We start from the raw sequence: 25,342 nt of genomic DNA, 5'->3' as shown, positions 1-25,342 counted from the left end.
GACTTTATTTTTCGAAACACGTCCTTAACATGACTATATCTTTTAATCAGAAATGGCGCTATTCATTTATAAAGAACGAAACAAACTACGTACGTAGAAGACATTTCTCGAGATATTTTAACATTATTGCTGATGGTTAACCGGAGACGAAACGTCGGATTTAAAATTTAAAACTAGCATCTTATAGAGGGAAAAAAGTTGCCATAATAATGTGTTATTTATTTTGAAAAAATGTTTTCAATAACTTCAGTAAAAAAATAGAAACGATTTTGCAAAATTTCGATTATCTCCGAAAGTAGTCGGAATTTTCCCAGTTTTAAAACTGCATTTTGTCAAACATCAAAATACGCAACTTTGCCAAATGTAAACTCTCTTACAGTTCCCGAGATCCCCATTCCCAATGGTGGTCCTCGAATTTGAATCAGCCTGTATAAAACATTTAAACGAATAATATTCGGGATTAATTAAACACCAGTTCTCGATACAATTATTATTATACATATTGCGCACGCTTTGAGCGTAAAAGAATAATTTATAAACTCTTAAATCCTATAACAAATTGAAACCATATATACAAAAATGATAACAATTTACCTACACTAATTGTAAAACAAAGCTCGAAATTTTTGGGCACACCAAAATTCGACCTCATCCCCGTCCTCCGCATTGCATACAAGCTTGTGATCGTTGAATGAGTTGCGAATTTTTCTGAAAAATACAATTATAGTACTTATTCAACTCTCATTTGATTAATAATTTCTGTTTATGTCAATATATTATCTGGTTTCCAGGCAAGGAAGGACCGCTTGTGAAGTTCTAATTTTGTCAAGAAAACTAGCAAATTGTGTGATGGGTGGAAATTGAGTATACACTTACTGTTGCTTTATGAGGTCAAAACTGACTCGCACACTGCTCAACCACAGTATGCGACATGGTTGGGTAACATCCCCATTGTTAGTTTCGGTCAATTGTGCGATTCCTTGAAAATAATCAAACTTGTCGGCGGTAAAGAAGAGAATAACGTCGCGCCCATTCTGGAACGACGAAGATAAAATCGGTTGCGGGGCATTTGGGACTTACCCTAAAATGGGGAAACATGCGCTTTTCAGTTTTCGGCGCAAAACGCCAGTTCGAACTCGTCGCCGTGCGCGGTATCACTTCCAAGCTGGGCGGTTTAATAACAAAGTAAACCGATGCCCGTTCTTCCGTGGCGCGAAAGGGAGGCGCCATCACGAGTTGTACGGCTGATTTCGGGATAAGATTAGAAAACGACTTTGGTACGGTTCCCACACAACTTGGCCCGTTGCCAAAAACCTCAACTTCTTCGTCAGAAATAATCTTGCAGCCGTATTGAAGAATGCGCGCTTCAAAATTGTTTAGCTTGAGAAATGGGCTGCAAATTTTCTTGGCGATTACTTCCCTAAAAAGGTACGAAAAGTGGATTATGTTAGAGAAAGCGTGTAGAACGTCGTCGCAACTCCGCGAGGCAGTTAGGGGTTTCATCCGCACGCTGTGGTCGACTAATGCCACCTAAAACGAAGAAAATCTCACAAGTGAGATGAACCACAACAGCTTACAGTGATCGGCGTAACTACGCTGGCTACGTCAACCTTGTTATTGTCCAATTTCTCGTAGATAACACAGACTTGCCGACCAAGGTTGGAAACGGCATTGGCAGTAAGAGCGGAGTATTTACCATACTTGATCTCCTGCTCGCTTCTGCAACGTGGAACGTGGGACAGATACACAAAGAGCAACAATCTTACGTCATAATCCGTCCGGTGTAGCCAGCTGCCAACGCCGTTTTGATCAGAGCCCAGTTCGAGGAGTTTACGTTGACTTCTTTAATTGCGTTGTCGCCATAGGTCGTCACAAATCCTAGTCCACGTAATTGGGAGAGGAATTGAGTTCGAAATTGATGTACAACTTCCACTATGTGCCAATTCACAAAATTGTTAGAGTTGCAAGTTGTGTGTTTAGCTTTCCTATTCTACAAAAAAAAAGTGGTACAACTTAAGACGAAAATATACAAACCTGCCACTGCTGGAACATGCGAAGTAAGACCAGATGATCACTTAAGTGGTTCCCTGCCATACCAAGTACCACATCCAAGCCCTCTCGCTCTAAAGCCTGATCTTGAAATGGATTTCTAGAAAAAAAAATTGATTGTACTCCCACCGTCTCGACAGTTTTGTTCCAAACATGAATAATATTTACTTGTAAAAAAGAAAAGCAACAATACTAAGAACCGGGTCCAAACACTTAAGCACAACACCATAGCATAGCATTTTTGCCAGCCTCGGTTCGCAGGGAAATTGAGCCAGCATCCTTCCCAAAGGTGTAATTTTTCCCCTTTTATTCATGGCGCCTAAGCGAATCAGGTCTGGCACTGCATTGCGGAATGTAAAGGCGAAATACTCGGAGACATTGTAAAATTCGCATTGCAAATTACTGGCTTGCAAACATATCTCCTGCAAGTGAGAGTGAAACGATCCGAACAGACCAAGTGCGCCACTTACGTGAAGCGGAGGACCATCGTATTCCGCCGCCAAATCGAGACATTCCTCTGCACACAGGTGGAAGCAAAGTTGATTATTGCCAATTGCGGCGCGTTGGTTGGACTGCTCTCGGGTAATCCAACCGCAGTTAAAGTCAGTGGTGCGCGTCGCCTGAAATAATTGGTTGTGTAGTACGATAATAGTACATAGGCACTTACATTGTTGTAAACTCTGCGTACTTCCCTTCCGCAGTCTATGACGTAAACGATATCCAACGCCACACATCCGCTCTCCACAAAGCTCTCCGCCAAAATGACCTGAAACATATCTCGGATTGATTTCCGTGCGTTTTGATACTCGTGAATAGACATATTGGAGTGTAGGGTGACGAACTGTAAATGATTCAAGTCGAATGTGATCATCTTAATCAGACTTTCCCTGCAGGCAACTATCTCCTCATAACTTGGCAAAATGACCAAAGTTGTTCCTCGGTTCCCATGAAAAATCAAATCGATCAGCTTCGCGATCAACTCGTAGTTGATTTGGCCAGGGTCGTAGTGATCGTCGCATCCAAAAGGTAAGGATATCTCTTTCAAGATTTCGGCAAGATACAGCGGCTTCAATCCTCCCTGCCGACCGGGCACGTGCACCTCGCCGATGTCGTCGAAGAAAAATTGGGCACGTTCCACGTGCGACTTGTATCCCATTAGTACTATCTTTAAACTACCGTGATGGTGGTGTAACGATTTGAGACAACGAAGCAGAAACTTATCCTCATCTTGAATATCATCGACGAATATATGCGTGACTTGCAGAAAATAGTCCGGGTGACGGTTCATGAGAGTCTTCATCAGTATCGCATTGGTACAGTACGTTAACGCGACGCTTAAACCGTAACTGGACTCTAGAGGCATCTGATATCCGACAGTGTTCCCTAAAGCTTCACCACGCTCCATGCTCACCCTCTCGGCTAGAGCGAATGCGACCAAACGGTGCGGTTGCGAAAAGATAATCTTGCACGGACGTCTTTCGGCACGCATTTGCTCCAAAATGTACTGAGGGAATTGTGTGCTTCTATCTGAACCGGGTTCGGAAATCACGGCCGTCGTCGAATGTTGGGAAACTGTCGTTAGGAATTCGTCACGTTTAGACCAGGTGGGTAGCAAGTGTCTATACTGTTGTTCGTTAATGTTCCGTACGGGCGGAAGCACTTGTACTTGACCGTCAAGTCTTAAACTAGTGAATGATCCGGACAGGTTCTCCGTTTCCGGAGGGGTTTCCACTTGGTCGCATTGCTCGATGGAGGCGTCGAGGTTTTCGAATTTTGTATACGTGCTAATATCTAAGTTTAATTCCATTGTAGTTGTCTGAAAGCAAGATCACAACGTTATACTTTCAAACCCTTTTTGCTGTAACCCGAACTTATCTGAATTTAAAAAAGGACGTGGCTCACCGCAACATTCGAAACTGAATTCAGACAAGAAGGTTTTGTACATTTCATCTGAAGATATTTCCAGAATAGTGAACAGTCAAAGACATTTCAGATGAACAGTAAAGCACGAGAAAAAGCAAGTAGTCGCGGGCAGTCAAATGGTGGAAAGACGGGAGAACGGAGAAGATATTTTGTTGGTTCTATAGAAGACCTGTTACCATCACTTTAAGCTAGGAATACTCTCCAGTAAATAGTGTTTTGAAGAACAGACGAAAGTACAACCCAAGGTCGACTTCGACCACTTAAGGAAATGCGCTATAAATCAACCTGTTTTTAAATAAAGGATAGGACAAAAAGTGCCAAAATTGACGTTTCTCCTTTATTTTTTTCTTAGTAATGCATAAAATAATCGACTTTACTTTTTCAGATGTACCGGGTTATTCACTACATTTTGTATCTTGCAACAAGCACACACAAGATTGTTTTTAATAGGCACAGTTTAAGTTTTTTTGCTATAGCATAAAGTATACCTTCTAATATTTTCTAAAATTATTTAAATGTATTATTTTTATTTCTTTCTTTCTGTTTTTTTGTGCTTTGGAAAATAATAAACTTTCTTTCTTTCTTGATCTTGATAACTATATAAATGAATTATAAAAATGTTGGCCATGAGAAAACAATATGTTACCACTATGAAACGTCACATTACATACGTCAAAATATACTATAGTCAATAATCCGGTACAAATGTTTCAATTGCTACCACAAGATGGTGTACCTGCGTTTTCAGGCTAGCAACCATCGACCCTACTTGAAATTCACTGGGGCGACGTTCAAGCTCTTTTCCAAAACGAAGGTGGAAGGCGAGGAGATAGCAAGCATAGAGTGTGAAGAGACAATACAGCAGTTGAGGGGCCCTCACACAACCAACTGTGCCATCCACCTCACTTTAGTAGGTAAACCCGCGATTTTACTATTTTATTAATGGTAAAAGTAGGACCAATTAATCTGCAAACATCATATTGATGTAATTCGGGTACAAGAACCTTAGGAACTACAAAGGGCTAATATGAGGTCTGGGACTGAAAAGAGCGTGGCAATGGAAATCAATCTCAGGTCATGCATGTGGCAGGGACCTGGTGACAGTAATGCTTAACAGTGGACAAAATGGGAGCACGAGGGGGCGTATGCTCGCATACCTCCTTGTATAATCAACCTTATCCGCCACCAAACATATAGAAGCATAGTATTATAATACAGAATTATGATAGAAGTTACCAAACTGGTGGAACATTGTCAGCGGAATTTGTGGCATGGAAGAAGAAATACAAAGGCAAGGGCACCTACTTGAAAATGAGAAAATAATGAAGAGGAAGTTTCGCCCTATAAAAATCCTGAACTTTGTTAAAGATACAGGTATGCTTGAAGGGAAGACAATACCGGGAAGCACACTGCACAGTAGACCAAAAGGTCACAGTACAGCAACAGACTGGTACCCCTAGTACAACAATAATAAAATTATGTTCTCAAAATTGGGTTTCAAAGTATTGTGACGCTTTATATTGTAATGGTAGAGGCCAGATACAAATCACCGCTACCTCGTAAAATAAAAGAATTATAATTGCAGCAAAAAATCAGTTACATAAGTTCGGAAATTATCTACTATGGTAGCATCGTGCTATTTACATATAACTTTGTTAATCTTTGGGTAGTGTTCCTACAGGAAATATTTAGTGATACGGTTAGTATGACAATGACAACTAGTACAGCATTGCGTCACTAGCTGTGGTGCCTCTCACTGATCTAAATAATAAAAAAAGTCAGTGGGTGCACCGTGACCTGCTCAATGAAATTGACAAAGATACGATAACACTAGGTACATAAAGATCTTTTGTTCCTAAAGGTAGGTACACACCCACAGGTGCACCTGTCATTCTACCTGTCACAGGTACTTGCATATTTCAACAATTTACAAAATAGAAAACGGATGGTTGCTTCGATTGGGATTAGGGCATTTTTTTGCAAAGAAGCCTACAAAGAATAATATAAGAGCAAAGAAATCAAGTGGGATCAAATACAATAACCTCACATTTTATTAGACACGTGGAAACAACACAGGGTGGAACGGACATTTTGTTCAAGTTTTTCCACCGAGAGATGTCGACAGTTACGAAAAAATTAAAACGACTTTTTTGCCCATAATTGCCTAAATTGATGATTTTTTCACAAAATAACTAAATAATAATAATTAAATTTAGGTATTCCAAGGGTGGACGAGTTTAGAACAACCCCTATTGGTACTTGAAAATTTTAGAAAAAACCGTTAAAAAGCGCGGGTATTTCGTAAGGTAACCATCAATTTGCCTCGATAAAACTTGGAGAAAGAACTTCTTTGGCGTTAATTATTATAAATTAATTAATAAATAGTCAATTAAAAAGAAATATTACTTACATATTAGATTCACTACGGTAGGTACTGCACACAAGTGGCGGCTGAATGAAAATGGGCTACAGAATCCGTCGAACTGATCTTTATAGTGTTCCACCCCTCGCGTCATCAGATTGTTAGGGGTTTCTCAACATTTGGCTTAGTAATTAAAAAGCTGCAGTGGAGCCCAAAAGTTTCTAAAGAATGCGGATTGATAAAATCGATCAATCTCTTTTTTTTTCATTTACGTGTTTTCTGCTGATCTGCTTTGACGTTTTATTGGAAGAGTGTAAAAGACGTGTTTTTTTATTATAAGACCATTCCAAAATTAGCAATACGATTTTGTAATAAAACTTCTACGAGATTCCAAAATGGCTCAAAGATTTCAAATACTTTTAAAAGGTGGAAAGGTGGATGGCCAAAAAGATGAACTTATATGCATTTTCGATGAAAACGTTTGCAACAAAGTTATTAAAGATTTTTTGAGAGCTGCGCCTGGAAAATTCTTGAAGTCACTTTTAAGGGTTTTGAAAATATTTGGCTCAAAGATTAAATATTCTAAAAGCCTTGATGGTGTTCTCGTGTACTCTTGAGTCTTTTTAGGGGCCCGGTCCATGATTCTTAAATACTTCTAAAGACCTTCAATGGATTTAGACACCCGTTAAGCTAGTAAATTGTCTTCAAGACTCAGAGAAGTCTGGGCTATTAGAGAGGAGAGAGAATGTCACGGTTTAAAAAATTATCGAGGGTCGTTGGAATCTCTTTGGGCGTTTTTTGGGATCATTGGGAGACTCTTGGAAACCCTTGGAGACCATTTGTCATTTTTAAATGCTGTTAAACATCATTAAAGCCTCTTAAAGGTTCTATTTGTTAAACATGATTAACACTTGTAAAGATCTACAGTGTAATCCATTTTTTTTTAATTTTAAATAGACCACAATAAAAAACGCTTCAAAGATTTATAAACGACAATAACTTCATAAAGACTAAAAACATTTAAAAGGCTCTTAATAGATTTTGAACTTAAGCCTTAAGAATTCATAAATGCTTCTCCATGGTCTTAAGACTCTTTATGGTCCGGTTTTCATTTTTCAAACGCGTTAAAGAGGTTCTTAAACACTAAATGTTGATGAAAAGTCTCTTGAACATCTTTGGAGGGCTTAAGGTCTTATATTCTTTACAGGTTCCGGCTTTAAACGTTCATACATGTTTTCGAATGTACTCAAGGCCTCGTGAAATTCCTTAAAAGAGACCTTTTAAAAATTGTTAAGTAGTATTCAGGATTTTTAAAGACTCTGAAACTTAAATAGAGTCTGTCAAAGCGTATAGAACAATCTTAGACTCGCTTCGAAGCTCTTGAAAATTTGTTGGGCCTCATGCAAACTCCTAAAATTCCTCTAAAAGCGTTTAGGAAATTCTCTTAGACTCTTTGAGTTCTTTTGGTCGTTGTTAGGAACCGTTAAAGGCGTAGGAAGACCTTTAATGAATTTAGAGACTCGTTAAAGGCTCGTCTTTTAGAGAGGGAAGGAAATCTCAGATTTTAAAAGAGACAGATCAAATTTTCTGGGTTCAGATCATTGTGAGAAGGACCTATGCAACTCAGATAGAGGGCTAAATAGCTCTAGAAATGCTTTAAGTTTGGAAAACCCCTAGAATGCGTTGAAGTGTATAGCTACCCGGGAGACCTCTACAAATCTTTCTACCGTTTTCCAGAGTCCCGTAATGACTCGCCATGGTTGTAAAGTGAGTCTACTCTTTACCAAAAGGAGTCTGGAAAGCTTTTGAGTGGCCACAGAAATTTAGGTAATGGGACGATTGTTAAAAATGGCGGCATGTCTTTGACAATGCCATAAGCCACAACATTTTCCAAATCTGGCAACACTGCATTTGAAAGCCGCATTACACTGTTGTATTTGTATCTCCAACTGTTTTGTTTAAATGTCTGTCTACACTTCAAGGTGATAAAGAAAATAGAGTTTGCAATTAACAGAATAAATTACAATCGAATTAACGAGATAACTCAAAAGATGACCGAAGCGATTGTAAGTGACATAACCTCAACGTGTTTTGATTACCACCACGTTTTAGAATAACACCAGAGATCGTACCCTTAGTGGTAGTTCGGCTACGTCGGATACTGACGTAGATCCACATTTTGAACCGATTATCACTCTTCCAGAAGTTAAGGTTGTACCTGACGAGGAAACTCAAGATCTTCTGCTGAAAGTTAGGGCGAAATTGTATCGTTTTGATTCATCAAATGAAGAAGGGCCCGAGTGGAAGGTAGTGGACTAATCTTAAATAACTGAGCTTTACCTTGCGGTCATAATTTCAGGAGCGTGGGACCGGCGAGGTGAAGTTCTTGCAGCACAAACAGAATAATAGCGTGCGTATCGTTATGAGACGCGATAAAACCTTCAAGGTTTGCGCCAATCACTTTATCACACCTTGGATGGAACTGAAACCGAGCGCGGGCACCGACAAAGCTTTTGTCTACACCGTAGCCGCCGACTTTGCTGATGAGGAAATAAAGTCGGAATGTCTCGCTATCAAGTTTGCTAGCGTGGAACGTAAGTCATTCACTTGCGGAGCGTAATACTGACGGTCGATTTTCAGATGCGAACCTGTTCAAAGAGAAGTTTGAGGAATGTATAAATATTGTAAAAACCAAGTGTGATCTCTATATAAACGATTTTAAGGAGAACAATTTGAATAAGTGCGCCGAGGAGGTCACAGAGAAAATTAGTCAGTTAAACGTATCTAAGGAAGAGAATGAGAAATAGTTTTGTTATTTTTCTATTCACACATTCCCTTATTTATTATGTTAATGAAGCTATTTTTCTATTATCAATCTTGTAATTTTAACATTTAGATATTAAAAGTTAATGTGCTACTAACATTTTATAGCTAAAATAAATGTAAGATCATAATGGGGTGATTTAAGTCGAAGGGTATGCCAGATAAATAAGGAATAGGGGAGCAATGTTTTTAGTTAATAAGCGGAAGTGAATACAATTGAATGTTTAGGAACTGTGTTGCACTAATTTTGGAGTAACAGAAAAGTTATGTTATGAGTAAATTTGTGTACTATTATTGACTAAATCCAGCTTGTGAAACTATTACTGACAAAAGGAATTTATTTCTAAACATTTCATATTAGGGCTATTCGAATTGTAGACTACAAACCATAAAACATATCAAAAACAGTGCTCCCGGCAACCCAGTTTCGTCATGCAGTAGGGGTATTTTGTAGTACCTCACTTGAAATAGCAAACAGGAGCAAAAAAGCCACCTTTCTCAAAAAAAATTATGCTGGAGGTATTACTCTCTCAACTCCGCTAATTGGGACAAACTTAACTAAATGGCATGTATATGAGGGCTAATATAAGTCAGAAGACTATTCAACAAAACCGACAGATGCGCAAAGAAACATGGAAGGAGTACAGAAGCGCCCTACCCGCGTACAGTTCCGCTATAGGAAGGTCCAAAAGAAGGACTTGACGCAAATTCTGTGGAGGAATCGAATCGCCCTTACAAAAATGCCACTCCAATGACATTGGGAATCTTAAGAAACTAAATATCTAGAAGTTGGGCGCTTCGTTACTAAGTAGTTTCACAATCGACAAATTAAATACTCGAAGCAATTAGGAGTAATATTTTGTTTGGTGGAATGTTCTTGAAACTTTGGCAATTTTTGTTCCTCATATATTTCAAAGGGAAAAATCTCAACAAATTTTACGCAAGTAAATGCTCTCGTTACAAGCAAGTGTGAAAAAATGCTAAAACTACAATTTGGATTTCATAATTTTATTAACATCCTTATGCAATTTCATTAAGCCAAAGTTGTGTGAGACACGTCTCTTGTACTTCACCAAGCGTCCTCCTTAATAGTGCCATTGCAGACTTGCCTTTAGCGGGAGAGCTATACGAATCTGCAACAGATTAACCAGTAAATGTGAACTACTGCTCCTTGTTTCTTACCAATGACCAACTTTTGTGCCAATTCGATGAATTCAATCCCCGTACACGTTGAGCATGTGTGCAGAAATAAAACTTGCAAGTTGTCCTCGTGACTCATCCGAAAAATATTTTGCATTCTTACAGCTAACGCTTGTAGTAATGGGAGGAGGTTCTCTTCCTCCACCGCAAATGCGGCGCGTCGCACTTCTGCGGAAATTTCCGAGATCAACTGGCGAGTTTGTGTTGTCCTAAAAGTGTGTAGGTCCCTCAGGCAACTGAAGTTTGCATGGTGGTGAAACATTAGCAAATTTCGCTTAAGAAAGAGAGCTTCAATTGCCAGCGCTTGCTTTACCAGTGTTTTCCCCGGAAAGATGGCCTCGATTGTGTGCGTGAGAGTATCAAGCGTAAAGTCGAGGTGGGATGTCTTCGAGCCAGTTAAAAGATTGCGGGAGATGACAAGAAGATTGCTGAATCCTCCCATGAATAATTCGACGTGAGCGGATTGGGGGGTTTCTTCGAGCTCGCCTTGGGCTAAGATTGCTAGTTTTTGGACTGCTTCGGCTGTTGCGTCTATACATTCGTCGAAATTCGGCGTTCTTACGGATATTACTTTGAGTAACGTGGTTGAGATTTCGGCCAGGAGAGATGCGTGACTAGGGGTGTGCTGTAGGCGGGTCTGGATGAAATGGGCGAATGTATCAACAGCTTGGAGAAATGCGCCGATTCGAGGGTATCGCTTGGCTATGCGAAGAGCGGCCACAAGTTCATCGGCAAGTTTTTTAGGCGACTCACCGTTGACGATCATCCGAAGGTCTTCCAATTGAAGAGTGGCCGTATTTAAGTTTGGAAGATCCCGTAATTCCTGCATCGTTTGCCACGATATTACCTTTTGAGCTAGCTTGTTATTTAGATCAAAGCTTGCAACTAGTTTCTGCCACGTATTGTAAGCCAGCTCGTGTTGAATACGCCATTCTTCACCAGGTGTTGGATGTGGTAGTACTTCAATTGCAGCAGTGCTAGCGGACAAAGGCGAATAATGTCCTAGATCAGATCCTATGACCTCCTCATATTCGCTCTTGTAACATTCATAAATATTTTTCAGTTCTCTTAAGTTAAGGCCGTCATGCCATTGAAGATTGAAAATCAAATTTTCTTTAATCGCACTCAAAACTTGCACAGTGGAGTTGTACAAATGAAGCTTATTTTGAGTATTTTCAATTTGTGCAACGATCTGCTTGATCTCCACACTGGAAGCCTAATACCGCGATAAGTTTGACCTATCTTTGAATTTTGCCTCACCTGAATAACGAGCACCACAAGAAACGCAAAGGCGAACACACTCATTGTGACACTGACCGCAAATTTAATATCGCATAATGCAAAGGTCCCTGATTATATCAGTTGGAATGTAATAGTGATAATGAATTTATTTTAAAATTTTAAACGATTTTGTCATGGTACAACTGCAGGTTATAGGAAATGCTACGGAAAAAGTTCAAAAATTGAAGACAAACATCTTTGAGCACGAGATCCTCGAACTTTCCGCCTTGAGCCTTCTCAGTCATAATCACTTGACCCAATTCCAAGGACACCATCCCAGCCACGTCACGAAACTCGTACCGCTCCCCGCCGCCATCCAGACCGCTTTTCACAATTTTTAGGTACGCAGAAAATTTCCGCATGATCTCTTCGGTGTTGGGTAGATGCCCCACTTTTACCTGTAACAATATGATAGTGGGGTTGTTCCAATTTAGGTAGGTAAGTACCTCTTTGTCAATTTTGTCCGAAACATATTCGAGCACCTTGCTAAACTCGCGGAGGCAATAATCAGTAATTAGGGTATCGTTTAGTTTGTTAAAGGAACTGACAACTTTTTGAATCTCTGCAACAAGTGCTTCCGCAGATACTACGACACCACGCAAGCAGTCTAAAAAGTCCATGCAAATCTCTTTCAGTAAGAGATGCTCAAAGCCGTTGTTCTGCATCTTATCGATCACGGCAAGCTTAGCTAGCTCGCCTGCAACTGTTTCAGCAACTTCCGCAAGGTCCCCCTTAGAACTGGCCTGGGTCTTCAACAACCGAGAGAGTGCACCCATTGCAATTTCCGTGCGTAATAAGTGACCTGTTTTAATCTGATGCAAGGTGAGAAGGCTATAGTGCGGTCAAATGCCTTACCTCGGCGTCAATTTTGGCAGCCATGCGTTCGAGAGTTTCAACAAATTGCTGACGATCAGCAATAGGTATGACCTCTTTGATGAGCCTTTGAATTTTGATTACAGACTCTTTTGGAGTAGCAATTTCGAAAAGATCGCCTCCCAGAGAATCGTCTCCTTCCGAAAACTCGGCACGTCCATAAAACGCGATTTTATATGCGGTTCTAATTTCGAAATGAGTTTGTTTAATCGAATAGTAGTAGAAATAGATAACGGTCTCCAGAAAACTCCTGAGGCCCGCCGCTGAAAGCACACGGAAGAAGGTTAAGTGTGAGCTTAGCAAATACTTACAACAGCCATCGGTATTTAATAACACTAACAATCTTTCAAATGCTTCGTTCACATCACCCAATTCAACGGCAATTTCTTTTTTAAAGCGCTCAATGTTTGAACTCTCTCGTGAAATTAATTCGGTGAGAGTCTTTATCATCAACTCTAAGTTTTGAGTAATGTCCGTGACTCTAATGTCCGGAATTGCGGCGACATATAGCTTTTGGACAATTTCTTGTAGGTATCTTGTAAATCCGCGAAATACCATTCGGGCTTCTTCGATGTGTTCGCACTCATTGAGAAGACGGATGAACTCCTCGGTGAGTATTTTAATTTGGGATACCATACGGTTTGGACTTTCGTAAATAATCACGTTTTGCTCTAGTATTCCCGCACGTTTGGGAAACCCTTGGACGCCTCTTAAAATGTCGACCAATAGGGTTCTCAAAACGGCACGTAGTTGTGGACAGTATGTCTTTGCGATGTAAACTAACTGCTCCATGTATTCGCTAGTTACCTCCAAGTTGTAGATTAGCCCGCTTTTTAACTCAAAGCCGTTGTGAAGCAAGCCAACGCGGTGTAAAGCGTTGTACACCTCGTGAAAAAGGTACATCACGCGCTTGAAGATTATGTCCCCCATTTCGTGATCAATCGTTTCCTCCTCCAGTTGTCCAATCACGTTACCGGTGATAGTTGCCAGCTTTTCACACTGCTCAACAACCGGCTGGACATACTCACGCTGATCCTCTATGGAATTCCTCAAATGAAAAGTAACTTGCTTGATCTCCTCTTCGATTTCTTCCCATACTTCAATAAAGGAGAAATCGTCATCGTACTTGGTGGTTCCAGAGAAGACGCCCTAAAACGAGAAGAATGAGGATGGTAAAAGAAGCTCGTGTTATTTAACCTCTGACGTCAAAACGGCGACAAAAAACACACCCAAAATTATCATTCCTTCGGAAGGAATTATAGTGATACACTTCGATAATGTATCGCACTGACGATGACCCCGCGATCTTATAATCTTCTCAAGTTAATTGCAGTTTTATCATGGGCTTGTTAATATTTTATGTGTCGTTTACAATTCGCGTTTACGTAATCCTGAAACTAAGTGCATTTATCCAACCATTTCTAGTGTACTAGTTTTTCATAATTTGCGTCCAGACGGGGTGCGGCATCCGAATCTGTCAAACATATTGACCCTGAAATTAGAAAAATTATTAAAGAAGAAATGGGAACGTTAATGGAAATACTCTCCGCTATAGTTTGACAGTAGCCTCGACCTGTTTTAAGGATAGCCAATAACTAAGCCGGCGAGGAGAAGTTCAAACCTGGTATACTGAATCTTCTTGCACCTCCGAAGCAGACAATATGTAGATGGAGACTCGGGGAGCAAAGCGAAAAAAGTCGCTACCTCAACCCCTATCAAGAAAGTGGAGTATTACATCTCTGATGGATGAGGAGACGGTTTCACCCGAGTGTGGTATCAATATGCAGTCGAGATACCTACCGAGGGATGATTGGGCAGATCTTGAAAATCGATTGGATCAATGCACACAGTCCTGTATGAGGTTCATAGGTTAGAAATAGTAGAGGTGGTAAGGTAGAAGAACTACTGGAACGTGACTTCCCATTAAGAAAAATGCTGTTTTAGAAACTAGAACAATTCAGCAAAGATTAAGAAAATCTGATCTCAAAGCCTTCCCCATAAATTTATTGTTGTACTATTAAAACACGACTATACTCGTAGTTTCGGCGATAATCGCCATCATCAGGTGAAATTAATTACTATTGATGGAAGATGTTGTTGTAAAGCTTTGTGTGAAGGTTACATTGAAGACGGGTTAAAAATGAATAGATGGTGCCGAAGTTACACCTTTTTTGTCGGCACACCCGAATATTGCAACGCCAAAATTAAGGGCTCTTAAACCGGAGAGGGTGGCCTCATTAAAGACGACCATCCGGACAGTTATTGACTAATTAAAGAAGGTTGACTACATTTTTGAAATTTTTGACACATTGAAGATGGAATGTGTTGAAACTTAAATTTTACGGCACAGACAAATATTTAAATGCACCATTTAAAGGCTCTAAAACCGAAGAGGGTGGCCTATTAGGCACCATCTATTCATTTTCAATCCGTCTTCAATGTTCAACCTTTAGAACAACACCTTCCATCAATAATAATAAATTTCACCTGATGATGATGGCTATTATCGCCGAAACTATAGTCGTGTTTTAATAGCACAACAATACATTTATGGGGAAGGCTTTGAGATACGATTTTTCTTAATCTTTGATAGCACTCAGCCCCATTTAGAGGAAAGTAGTTAAAAAAAACCATTCAGTAATTAATACATATACATAATGGTTGACTGAGCGAGTTACAGATGTGAATGTGCAATTCGCAGGTTGCAAACATGCCAATTCTCAAGCGCAAAGGTTTTACGCGTATCTTTTTCCCGATAGATTTGCACACTTTAAACATCTGTACCTACATATGTTCAAAGTTTGAACCCAATGGTTGTTAAGTTCGTGAAATTGCATTGAACACAGGACTGTTCAGAGTGAAAGCGTCGCGTTTGCGTTGTATGTTGTTTTATGAAATAAAAAAACAATTATAGTCGCTACAGTCGTGGGTCCCTTTTGTAGAACATACTGTATATGTAAGTCAGTAAACGGAAGGAATAAAAATAAAGTTTAGCAAACACAACCTCAGGGAATTGGTGGTATAGATCAGAACTTGCATTTATTTGCAACGACTGAACCAACATCCCCTGTGATTTTCACCACACAGCTTAGGTAATTGCTTTGGTCACCTTATTATACTCTCAGCCTTTGTTTCGAAGTTGTCATGATGTGAAAATAAATGCATTATTATTATCTTCATTATTATTAATCATTATTGATTTGTATGCATCTTCAAATTTTGGAAAAAATCAATGGGAATAGGAGGTTCCAACATAAAACGTGTAACTATGAAAAGCTCTAGGATCGTTTAATTTTTACAAAATGTCACAGTTCCCAAACGGAATTAATACTTATTGAAGCGATTGAAACGGAAAGGCATCATTTCGCGTTCCATGGTTCTGAAGTTCTTGGAGGGGAAGACTTCCATTCCTCTCATGGAGATTTTGTGGTAGAAGTTTTCGAGGGTCATGACGTAACGCTTGCAGATCTCTTTGACTAAGATTGGGTATTCAACTTCGAACATGGCCAACTTTTCCATTTGCATGGTGAACATTCTCAAGCATTCTTCGAAACGGATGGTCATCTTGTGCATGTCCATGGCATCGAAAGTAAGGAGGTGTTCGAATTCAGTTCTCATTTGCTTAAGATGCATGAAGATATCGCGCATGACGGTTTCGTCGCGGACGAGTTTGTCCATCATCTGTAATAAAATGAGAGATTTAAATTGGGCACTTTACAATGAGGGCGGGTAAGTAACTTACGGTGATGTGCATTTTTTCGATGACGTAATCGATGATTTCGATGAAGTTGAAGATGTAGAGGACGGTCATATGTTTCATTTCAACGGTGTCATATTTGAAGGATTCCATGATCTTTTCGGTGAGGGTGTGCATACGCACGATCATTTCCTTGTGGGTGTTAAGGCCGAAGGTGGTGGGCATCATGTATTCGCGACCGTATACGGAGTATTTGGTGTGGAATTTGGTAAGGAAGTTCATGTATACGGCGAGGATGTGTCTGAGCATTTCGTGGTCGAAGTGTTTGGTTTCGAATTTCTCAACCATGACGATTCTGTACAATTCGGTGGCGACCATCTTGATAGAGCGGACGAAGTACATTCTGATTTCGTGAACGTTGTGGAACATGCGCATGGAGATCATCTTTTCGAGTTCCATTTTCATTTCCTTAAGGTTCATGAGGAATTCTCTGACCATCATGTCGGTGTAGGTGACGGATTCGAGTCTGTTGTAGATGAGGTCGAGGCAGGTGAGGAATTCGCGAATGTAGTAAAGGGTGGATTCGTCGTTAACGTTCATGGTTCTGTATTCGAAGTTTTCGACGACGCGCTTGACGAGCATCTCCATGTGCATAACTAATTCCTTGGGGGTCTTGCTTTCGAATTCGAAGGGCATTTCCTTGAAGTATTTGTTCATTCCGTATTTGCGGGAGAACATTTCCATTCCGTATTTGTTGTAGTATTCCATATCGAAATCGTGCATCTTGGTGAACATTGGGGTGTACATTTTTTCGTATTTGCCCATGAAGTATTTGTGCATTGGGAAAAGGGTGTGCATTCCCATATCGTAGTTCAAGAAGTGCTTGCGGAACATGGTTTCGTAGAGACCGTATCCGTATTTGCCGTAGTAGTTCATGGTGTAGTATTCTGGCATGAAGAAACCGATTTTGGAACCGAATCTCATTTCGTAGCAGACGTTCTTGACGGCGTACAAGTAGTTGTACATCATTTTTTCGATGAAGTACTTGATTTCGACGGCTGAAATTAAAACCATAAGCTTGTGGCCATAATACTTTGACCGTAACACTTACGGATATGCTTGGTTTCGCAGTATTGGATCATTTGTTCGAAAGTTCCAACGATGTCGAAAAGGTAGGTGACGAACTTGGTTCTGAATACTTTCATGTCGATCATTTCTTCGGTCATGGTGAGTTCCATGAGTGGGAAGACGATTTCACGAAGTTTGTTGGTGAGGGTGTGCATAAGGAGATCGAATTCCTTCTCTCCGACGATGGTCTAAAAATTAAAACCCAATAAGTATACGGTTGTAAATCCCGAAATTTAAATAACTCACTTCTTTTTCCAAAAGGTAGACGATTTCACGAACGTATCTCAAATATCCACGGAGGGCGACTTTCATTTGCATGGGGTGGTTGAATTCCTTGATCATTTCGGTACATTCACGAGTGTATTCGTGGATCATGGTGATCAAGTGTTTTGGGGTGAATTCAACTTCGACGGTCTTCATCAAATGTTCGAAGTGGGAACGGATGTGGTGAAGGGTGGTCATGAAGTCGACGAGAAGATACTTGAGGGTGAAACGGAATTCGGGGTAGGTGGTGTAAGTAAGACGGACCAATTTCTCGATGTTTTCGTAAACGGTTTCGAGACAGAGGATGAAGTCTTTCTTGACCTCGTGAAGGTCGGACATTTCGGTGAAAAGAGTCATCTTCTTGAGGGAAGAGTGGATTTCTCTAAGCATGAAGGTGACTTGTTTGAAGACATGGTGACCTTCAACTTCGTGGATGAAGATCTAAAAGGAGATTGGTTACGATAGCCTTTTACTAGGCTTACTCATTACTCACTTCTTCGTGGAGCTTGTTGATGATTTCATCAACAACAACAGCAAGTTGGCGGAATTGCCAGGTGACGGTCTTGACGGCGAAATGGTTTTCTGGGAAATCGTTGCGGAGGAAAAGAGTCAAATCCTTAACTTCGGTTTGGATTTCGTCCAAGTAGTTTACGAGTTTTCCTTCCTCAAAGTATTTGGGGAAAGCGAAAGTGGCCTGTTAACAAAAGTTCAGTCAGGAAAAATGATAAATTATAAGTTCAGTCGATTACTTACTTGGAAAGCCAAAGCTGCCACGAAGAACACTGCAAACTTTGCCATTTTCGGTCAACTTGCTTGAACCAAATGTAACTATCACAGCTCAGTCGAGCGGTTTTATACTAAATTTCTTATCACATTTAACCTTTCGACCATCGCTATCACTTTCGCACCCAGATAAACGCAAGGAGTATCGTTAATTAACCTTTTGCAGATGGTTGGATTCTTTATTATTCTGAAACAAATGATTTTAGGGTTTGGCGGCAGCGATCTAATAGAGCAATTCCCATTTTCTATTCTTCGCAAAAATTAGGGTGCAACGAACTATACACTTCTCTTCGTGGTGCGCCCAATTTACGATAAAAAAAAGTAATCTCTGTGAGGTCAGTAATCAGAAATTTCACCAGACTTAAGATTAACAAGTGCGTGTGCAAATTGTTGCCAGGGTAATACGACGAACGCAATAGTTTTTGTCCCTCTCACCCCCTCAAATTTGTATCGTTCTCCTCTAATAAGAAGTAAATATGATGGTAACAACCTACCATAGCATTATTTATTGTGCATTAAGTAGGTACTATGCCATGCCTTAACTAGTATTCGTAGTCAAAAAGTGGGCCCCCCAGAAAACGTATTTTTACATTTTTTTGCATAGGTCGTCTAAAAGGCGTATTTCACTTTATTCTTCAGTTAATTGACCAATAAGTGACACACTGTTGTTAGTATCGTGCTACAGTCGTAAGAAAGAAGTGGGTCATTCTAGACAATTAGGATAACTTTTTACCCAACTCAATAATAAAACTAAGATTTAAAAAATTAATTTTTTCTGATATCGCTCGAGAATGCCTACATTTTCGAAGCAAATTCGGGCTTCAAAGTACGCCAATCCAGTACTGTATAGTAGGGATGTAACGGAGCTTCGGTTCCGATTCCGAAAGAGCGGAACTTCCGATTGATTTTGCACTTTCGATTCCGATTCCGATTTCGGCTCCGATAAACCAAATTTAAAAACTCCGCTTCCGAATTCGATTCCGATGTAACCACTTCCGTTACATCCCTACTGTATAGCCCATTACTAAACAACAAACTTTCCCGAACTTTTGCTGGATATGTATAAAGCATCAGTAGAAGAAATGTCCATTGATAATCAGATATTTTTAACCTTTGCCAAATGAGCACAGCCTAAAAAAGGTAAAACTCTTCCCTTCCGCCAAGACCTAGTGCTTTCTCGGCAACATTTGTATCGTCTTAAGTAGCTGATATAGTAGCCAGTCATTGCATGTAAACAAATTTGCTGCGGCTAGTGCAGATACCAGCCCCTCACCTTTTATGTGTAGGAATGCGTGAACCAAATTTAGTTCCAATCGGTTCAGCCATTTAGCCGGAAATGAGAGTACAGACAGACATAACGACATCATCGAGATTTTGTTTGATTCGGATTCCTGGTGCTTCAGAACGTGTATTTCCGTCAAAAAAAGATAATTTTTTACTCCAATGCCTTCCTTAGTAACGCGCGGGTGGTAATAAAATATTAATTAATTATTTCAATTCCACCATAGATATGGAAAATTGCACCCTCTAATTATTACACCGTGTACAATTTCGATGGCATGTAGTGCCTAAACTGGTTCAACCCTTAAACTCTCAGAAATTTCAACCCTCGTAGCGAGTTCTGATGAATGCATTTGGCAAGACGAAACAACCTGCATTGGATTTTCTAACGGTGAAGTTTTTTGGGTGTGAATTTTGATATATCAAGGAAGTTTTCAGTACTTTCGAAAATATTTTGGATTTGAAACTATTCCGGGAACGAATTTTTTTGAAGCGAATGTACCTAGTTGCATACTTTTGGAGAAGTTAATTTTACGCATTCGCCTTTCGTAAATTAAATTTCAGTTATATCTCTCTATTGTCATAAATAATGTATTAAGGTAACAAACTCTAATAAAACAATCGAAGATTTTTTTGGGAATTTAAGGTTAAAACGTATCAAATTCTTCCTATATTATTTCCATTAATTTTGTTCTGATTCCTTGTTCAATTTAATCGTGTTTGACGTTAAAATCAGCATCAAGATTGGTGACCATGGTTAGTGTCAAACCTCAGATCGGTTTGGATAGCATACGGTAGTAGGTACCCAATTTAACTGTGACAAAAAATCCATTAGACTTAATACGCTTATTTTCTATTGGTTGTAATTAAAGTTGAAGAAACCAATTTCGAAAAAAAATTCAAAGGGCTGTAACTTTTGAACTAGTAGCCCAATCTTGGAACTGTTTGAAGTTATGGATTCTACAGGCCACATTCTATAAGAAATTTTTTTTCCGGGTCGATCTGAGACAATTTTTTTTTCGGGGCTCAAAAAAGGCAGTGTATAACCTTCCTTTTTTATCAAAAATCGACTACACCAAAATTTCTCGGGAAAACACTTTTTCTTATTAATTTGGGTGCGTAGAATCCAAATCAATTCGTACTTTTTCGATCAGACTTCTCAATCAAAAGTTATAGACTAGGTTGAAGTAAAAACAACTTTCATTGTAAGACAGACTTCTTCCCTCCATCTATAACTAAAGACATACTTCCTATAAAAAGCAATTATTCGTGGAAGAGAAGAAGTAAGGGTATAGATCACTCGAAATTTGCCTTATCATAATACAGGGATTTGCGCATAGAAAATTCAGACTGATGACAAAACAGAAATTTATTGAATTTCAGGTGTTACAGTGTATCTTTTGATTATTTAGTACTTCATTTCCTGGTTGAAGTGGAATGGCATCATTCTCTTCATGTCAACGTCGTGGTACATGGTTCTGAAGTTCTTGGTGGGGAAGACTTCCATTCCTCTCATGGAGATTTTGTGGTAGAAGTTTTCGAGGATCATGACGTAACGCATGCAGATCTCTTTGACTAAGATTGGGTATTCAACTTCGAACATGGTCAACTTTTCCATTTGCATGGTGAACATTCTCAAGCATTCTTCGAAACGGATGGTCATCTTGTGCATGTCCATGGCATCGAAAGTAAGGAGGTGTTCGAATTCAGTTCTCATTTGCTTAAGATGCATGAAGATATCGCGCATGACGGTTTCGTCGCGGACGAGTTTGCCCATCATCTGTAATAAAATGAGAGAGATTTAAATTGGGCACTTAACAATGAGGGCGGGTAAGTAACTTACGGTGATGTGCATTTTTTCGATGACGTAATCGATGATTTCGATGAAGTTGCGGATGTAGAGGACGGTCATATGTTTCATTTCAACGGTGTCATATTTGAAGGATTCCATGATCTTTTCGGTGAGGGTGTGCATACGCACGATCATTTCCTTGTGGGTGTTAAGGCCGAAGGTGGTGGGCATCATGTATTCGCTACCATATACGGAGTATTTGGTGTGGAATTTGGTAAGGAAGTTCATGTATACGGCGAGGATGTGTCTGAGCATTTCGTGGTCGAAGTGTTTGGTTTCGAATTTCTCAACCATGACGATTCTGTACAATTCGGTGGCGACCATCTTGATAGAGCGGACGAAGTACATTCTGATTTCGTGAACGTTGTGGAACATGCGCATGGAGATCATCTTTTCGAGTTCCATTTTCATTTCCTTAAGGTTCATGAGGAATTCTCTGACCATCATGTCGGTGTAGGTGACGGATTCGAGTCTGTTGTAGATGAGGTCGAGGCAGGTGAGGAATTCGCGAATGTAGTAAAGGGTGGATTCGTCGTTAACGTTCATGGTTCTGTATTCGAATTGTTCGACGACGCGCTTGACGAGCATCTCCATGTGCATAACTAATTCCTTGGGGGTCTTGCTTTCGAATTCGAAGGGCATTTCCTTGAAGTATTTGTTCATTCCGTATTTGCGGGAGAACATTTCCATTCCGTATTTGTTGTAGTATTCCATATCGAAATCGTGCATCTTGGTGAACATTGGGGTGTACATTTTTTCGTATTTGCCCATGAAGTATTTGTGCATTGGGAAAAGGGTGCATTCCCATATCGTAGTTCAAGAAGTGCTTGCGGAACATGGTTTCGTAGAGACCGTATCCGTATTTGCCGTAGTAGTTCATGGTGTAGTATTCTGGCATGTAGAAACCGATTTTGGAACCGAATCTCATTTCGTAGCAGACGTTCTTGACGGCGTACAAGTAGTTGTACATCATTTTTTCGATGAAGTACTTGATTTCGACGGCTGAAATTAAAACCATAAGCTTGTGACCATCGTACTATCACCGTAACACTTACGGATATGCTTGGTTTCGCAGTATTGGATCATTTGTTCGAAAGTTCCAACGATGTCGAAAAGGTAGGTGACGAACTTGGTTCTGAATACTTTCATGTCGATCATTTCTTCGGTCATGGTGAGTTCCATGAGTGGGAAGACGATTTCACGAAGTTTGTTGGTGAGGGTGTGCATAAGGAGATCGAATTCCTTCTCTCCGACGATGGTCTAAAAATTAAAACCCAATAAGTATACGGTTGTAAATCCCGAAATTTAAATAACTTACTTCTTTTTCCAAAAGGTAGACGATTTCACGAACGTATCTCAAATATCCACGGAGAGCGACTTTCATTTGCATGGGGTGGTTGAATTCCTTGATCATTTCGGTACATTCACGAGTGTATTCGTGGATCATGGTGATCAAGTGTTTTGGGGTGAATTCAACTTCGACGGTCTTCATCAAATGTTCGAAGTGGGAACGGATGTGGTGAAGGGTGGTCATGAAGTCGACGAGAAGATACTTGAGGGTGAAACGGAATTCGGGGTAGGTGGTGTAAGTAAGACGGACCAATTTCTCGATGTTTTCGTAAACGGTTTCGAGACAGAGGATGAAGTCTTTCTTGACCTCGTGAAGGTCGGACATTTCGGTGAAAAGAGTCATCTTCTTGAGGGAAGAATGGATTTCTCTAAGCATGAAGGTGACTTGTTTGAAGACATGGTGACCTTCAACTTCGTGGATGAAGATCTAAAAGGAAATTGGTTACGATAGTCTTTTACTAGGCTTACTCATTACTCACTTCTTCGTGGAGCTTGTTGATGATTTCATCAACAACAACAGCAAGTTGACGGAATTGCCAGGTGATGGTCTTGACGGCGAAATGGTTTTCTGGGAAATCGTTGCGGAGGAAAAGAGTCAAATCCTTAACTTCGGTTTGGATTTCGTCCAAGTAGTTTACGAGTTTTCCTTCCTCAAAGTATTTGGGGAAAGCAAAGGTGGCCTATTAACAAAAGGTCGGTCAGGAAAAATTATCAATTATAAGTTCGCTGAATACTTACTTGGAAAGCCAAAGCTGCCACGAAGAACACTGCAAACTTTGTCATTTTCGGTCAACTTGCTTGAACCAAATGTAACTATCACAGCTCACTCGGCCGATTTTATACTGAATGTCGACTTATCACGTTTAACCTTTCGACCATCGCTATCACTTTCGCACCCAGATAAACGCAAGGAGTATCATTTTAATTAACCTTTTGCAAGTGGCTGGCTTCTTTAGTATTCTGAAACAAATCATCTTAGGGCTTGTCTTTGATCGCTGTCTAATAGAACAATCCCTATTTTGTACTACCTGCAAGATTTAGGTTGCAACGAACTATACACTTCTCTTCGTGGTGTACCCAATTTACGATAAAAAAAAGTAATCTCTGCGAGATCAAAAATCAGAAATTTCACCAGACTAAAGTTTAACAAATTGTTGTCAGGGTGATACGATGTAAGTAATAGTTTTTTGTCCCTCTACAGTCTTACCCCCTCAAATTTTTATCGTTGTCATAGGTATACTGACTCTAGTAACAAGTAAATATGAAGGTAACGATATACCTACCATAGCATTATTTATTGCGTAGTGTATAGGTACTTATGCTATACCTTAACTACTAAGTATTCGTATAAGACGTAATGGAAAAATGGATTTTACCCAAAATCGTCATGAAACGTTCATTTTCATGACTGTTGTAAGTCAGGAAACTGACAGAGGCAGACCAGACTACTTTTCTTGTCGCCTGTCACTTTTCACTAAATGTCTAATGACTACTGCTGTCATCACTGACAGATTGACATTAATCAATAGTTTAATTTAATTTTAATTTACATAAAAGTCAGGAACATGACACATTATACTGGCGAGGAAGTAGTACAATTTTACTGACGAGTTTTGTATTAAATTTTACCCGAAATCGTATAAAATTTCAACTTTCATATAGAACTTTTGATTAATGCCAATCTGTCAATGATGACAGGAGTCATTATAAACATTTAGCAATGTGACAGGTGCGGCAGGTAAAGTGACAAGTGCGTCCGGTAAAGTGACAGGTGCGGCCGGTAAAGTGACAGGCGGCAGGAAAACTAGACTGGTCTGCCTCCGTCATGGAAACTAACACTTTCCTGACATAAAGTAGGCATGAAAATGAAGGTTTCATGACGATTTTGGGTAAAATTTACTGACAGAAAGTAGGCGCATGAAAATGAACGTTTCACGGCGATTTTGGGTAAAAGTTATATGAAAATAGAAATTTTATATTAAAATACGATTTTGGATAAAATTTAATACAAAACTCGTTAGTAAAATGGCACTACTTGACTCGGAAATTAAAGTAATTGGACTTTGATATTCGCATCAAAAGTGAAAAAAAAAGGTTTCCTGTTACTGCACGGGTTGAGTAACTCTAATTGCTTATTATAAAGTCATAGGAGGGTATGGTAGATAGTAAAAAGAGATTGGAGTAGTTTGTTGAACGCTAATTTCAAGGCCTCGTGGATCCTTCGCGAGAAATCCGTTTCCCGTGGTATACACTGTATATATGGTAAGGAATCAGGATCAAAGTTGATTTTTTCCTCTTAAATTAAGTCCAGCCGTTGTTTGTTTTACTTTATTTGCTCTAAAAATGATAAAAGCCATGTTCTCCACCCTCGCGAATCCAGCACTGCTTTTGGTATTTCCTCGTAGTTAATAGGATTGGAATCATCGTCTCAGGATTCATCTACTGGCTTTTAAAGTTCGGTTTCTTCTTTGCCAAA

The 25,342-nt window shown here is 39.7% G+C and overlaps 6 protein-coding genes across 6 annotated transcripts; 1 reads left to right on the top strand and 5 right to left on the bottom strand.

Moving 5' to 3' along the window:
* Positions 1-475: 475 nt before the first annotated feature.
* LOC116162451 (3'-5' RNA helicase YTHDC2-like) lies at positions 476-6,444 on the bottom strand. Its single transcript, XM_031476070.1, has 10 exons — positions 6,383-6,444; positions 2,717-3,865; positions 2,520-2,669; positions 2,218-2,471; positions 2,035-2,149; positions 1,767-1,990; positions 1,578-1,719; positions 1,081-1,530; positions 877-1,034; positions 476-708 (listed from the first exon to the last, which is right to left on the bottom strand). Exons 2-10 carry the CDS (start codon positions 3,854-3,856, stop codon positions 600-602), a joined length of 2,742 nt encoding a protein of 913 aa, XP_031331930.1. The 5' UTR covers positions 3,857-3,865; positions 6,383-6,444; the 3' UTR covers positions 476-599.
* A 1,790-nt stretch (positions 6,445-8,234) lies between these two features.
* LOC116161471 (ran-specific GTPase-activating protein-like) lies at positions 8,235-9,288 on the top strand. Its single transcript, XM_031474825.1, has 4 exons — positions 8,235-8,400; positions 8,447-8,641; positions 8,694-8,928; positions 8,975-9,288. The coding sequence occupies exons 1-4, from the start codon at positions 8,386-8,388 to the stop codon at positions 9,139-9,141; spliced, it is 612 nt and encodes a 203-aa protein (XP_031330685.1). The 5' UTR covers positions 8,235-8,385; the 3' UTR covers positions 9,142-9,288.
* An 861-nt stretch (positions 9,289-10,149) lies between these two features.
* LOC116161083 lies at positions 10,150-11,722 on the bottom strand. The gene is made up of 3 exons (XM_031474291.1): positions 11,618-11,722; positions 10,340-11,573; positions 10,150-10,290 (listed from the first exon to the last, which is right to left on the bottom strand). Exons 1-3 carry the CDS (start codon positions 11,660-11,662, stop codon positions 10,178-10,180), a joined length of 1,392 nt encoding a protein of 463 aa, XP_031330151.1. The 5' UTR covers positions 11,663-11,722; the 3' UTR covers positions 10,150-10,177.
* Positions 11,723-11,727: 5 nt separating this feature from the next.
* LOC116161082 lies at positions 11,728-13,848 on the bottom strand. Its single transcript, XM_031474290.1, has 5 exons — positions 13,709-13,848; positions 12,823-13,660; positions 12,494-12,774; positions 12,085-12,450; positions 11,728-12,036 (listed from the first exon to the last, which is right to left on the bottom strand). Exons 1-5 carry the CDS (start codon positions 13,751-13,753, stop codon positions 11,758-11,760), a joined length of 1,809 nt encoding a protein of 602 aa, XP_031330150.1. The 5' UTR covers positions 13,754-13,848; the 3' UTR covers positions 11,728-11,757.
* Positions 13,849-15,778: 1,930 nt separating this feature from the next.
* LOC116161081 lies at positions 15,779-18,457 on the bottom strand. Its single transcript, XM_031474289.1, has 6 exons — positions 18,354-18,457; positions 18,094-18,294; positions 17,583-18,041; positions 17,320-17,524; positions 16,254-17,266; positions 15,779-16,192 (listed from the first exon to the last, which is right to left on the bottom strand). Exons 1-6 carry the CDS (start codon positions 18,396-18,398, stop codon positions 15,836-15,838), a joined length of 2,280 nt encoding a protein of 759 aa, XP_031330149.1. The 5' UTR covers positions 18,399-18,457; the 3' UTR covers positions 15,779-15,835.
* Positions 18,458-21,926: 3,469 nt separating this feature from the next.
* Positions 21,927-23,693, bottom strand: LOC116161802. Its single transcript, XM_031475269.1, has 5 exons — positions 23,605-23,693; positions 23,346-23,546; positions 22,835-23,293; positions 22,572-22,776; positions 21,927-22,518 (listed from the first exon to the last, which is right to left on the bottom strand). Exons 1-5 carry the CDS (start codon positions 23,647-23,649, stop codon positions 22,052-22,054), a joined length of 1,377 nt encoding a protein of 458 aa, XP_031331129.1. The 5' UTR covers positions 23,650-23,693; the 3' UTR covers positions 21,927-22,051.
* Between the last annotated feature and the right edge of the window lie 1,649 nt (positions 23,694-25,342).

This window comes from Photinus pyralis, unplaced genomic scaffold, assembly GCF_008802855.1.
Source record: "Photinus pyralis isolate 1611_PpyrPB1 unplaced genomic scaffold, Ppyr1.3 Ppyr1.4_LG10, whole genome shotgun sequence".
NCBI lineage: Eukaryota > Metazoa > Arthropoda > Insecta > Coleoptera > Lampyridae > Photinus > Photinus pyralis.
Note: the sequence above shows the minus strand (reverse complement) of the source record. Positions and strands in the feature narration are given on the sequence as shown.

Bases quoted from the DNA above. Each gene is read 5' to 3' on its own strand.
- LOC116161802 (XM_031475269.1), bottom strand. From the start codon at position 23,649: ATGACAAAGTTTGCAGTGTTCTTCGTGGCAGCTTTGGCTTTCCAA. The intron at 22,777-22,834 runs GTAAGTTATTTA...TTTAATTTTTAG, and splicing joins TCTACCTTTTGGAAAAAGAA to ACCATCGTCGGAGAGAAGGA. The intron at 22,519-22,571 runs GTAAGTGTTACG...TTTTAATTTCAG, and splicing joins CTGCGAAACCAAGCATATCC to CCGTCGAAATCAAGTACTTC.
- LOC116162451 (XM_031476070.1), bottom strand. From the start codon at position 3,856: ATGGAATTAAACTTAGATATTAGCACGTATACAAAATTCGAAAACCTC. The intron at 1,720-1,766 runs GTAAGATTGTTG...TCCACGTTGCAG, and splicing joins TACACCGGACGGATTATGAC to AAGCGAGCAGGAGATCAAGT. The intron at 1,035-1,080 runs GTAAGTCCCAAA...TCGTCGTTCCAG, and splicing joins GCATGTTTCCCCATTTTAGG to AATGGGCGCGACGTTATTCT.
- LOC116161083 (XM_031474291.1), bottom strand. From the start codon at position 11,662: ATGAGTGTGTTCGCCTTTGCGTTTCTTGTGGTGCTCGTTATTCAG. The intron at 11,574-11,617 runs GTGAGGCAAAAT...TCGCGGTATTAG, and splicing joins TTGTGGTGCTCGTTATTCAG to GCTTCCAGTGTGGAGATCAA. The intron at 10,291-10,339 runs GTAAGAAACAAG...AATCTGTTGCAG, and splicing joins GGCACAAAAGTTGGTCATTG to ATTCGTATAGCTCTCCCGCT.
- LOC116161082 (XM_031474290.1), bottom strand. From the start codon at position 13,753: ATGATAATTTTGGGTGTGTTTTTTGTCGCCGTTTTGACGTCAGAG. The intron at 13,661-13,708 runs GTTAAATAACAC...TTCTCGTTTTAG, and splicing joins TCGCCGTTTTGACGTCAGAG to GGCGTCTTCTCTGGAACCAC. The intron at 12,037-12,084 runs GTACTTACCTAC...ATATTGTTACAG, and splicing joins CGGACAAAATTGACAAAGAG to GTAAAAGTGGGGCATCTACC.
- LOC116161471 (XM_031474825.1), top strand. The intron at 8,642-8,693 runs GTAGTGGACTAA...TCATAATTTCAG, and splicing joins AAGAAGGGCCCGAGTGGAAG to GAGCGTGGGACCGGCGAGGT. The intron at 8,929-8,974 runs GTAAGTCATTCA...GTCGATTTTCAG, and splicing joins CAAGTTTGCTAGCGTGGAAC to ATGCGAACCTGTTCAAAGAG.
- LOC116161081 (XM_031474289.1), bottom strand. From the start codon at position 18,398: ATGGCAAAGTTTGCAGTGTTCTTCGTGGCAGCTTTGGCTTTCCAA. The intron at 18,295-18,353 runs GTAAGTAATCGA...TTTTGTTAACAG, and splicing joins TGGCAGCTTTGGCTTTCCAA to GCCACTTTCGCTTTCCCCAA. The intron at 18,042-18,093 runs GTGAGTAATGAG...ATCTCCTTTTAG, and splicing joins TCAACAAGCTCCACGAAGAA to ATCTTCATCCACGAAGTTGA.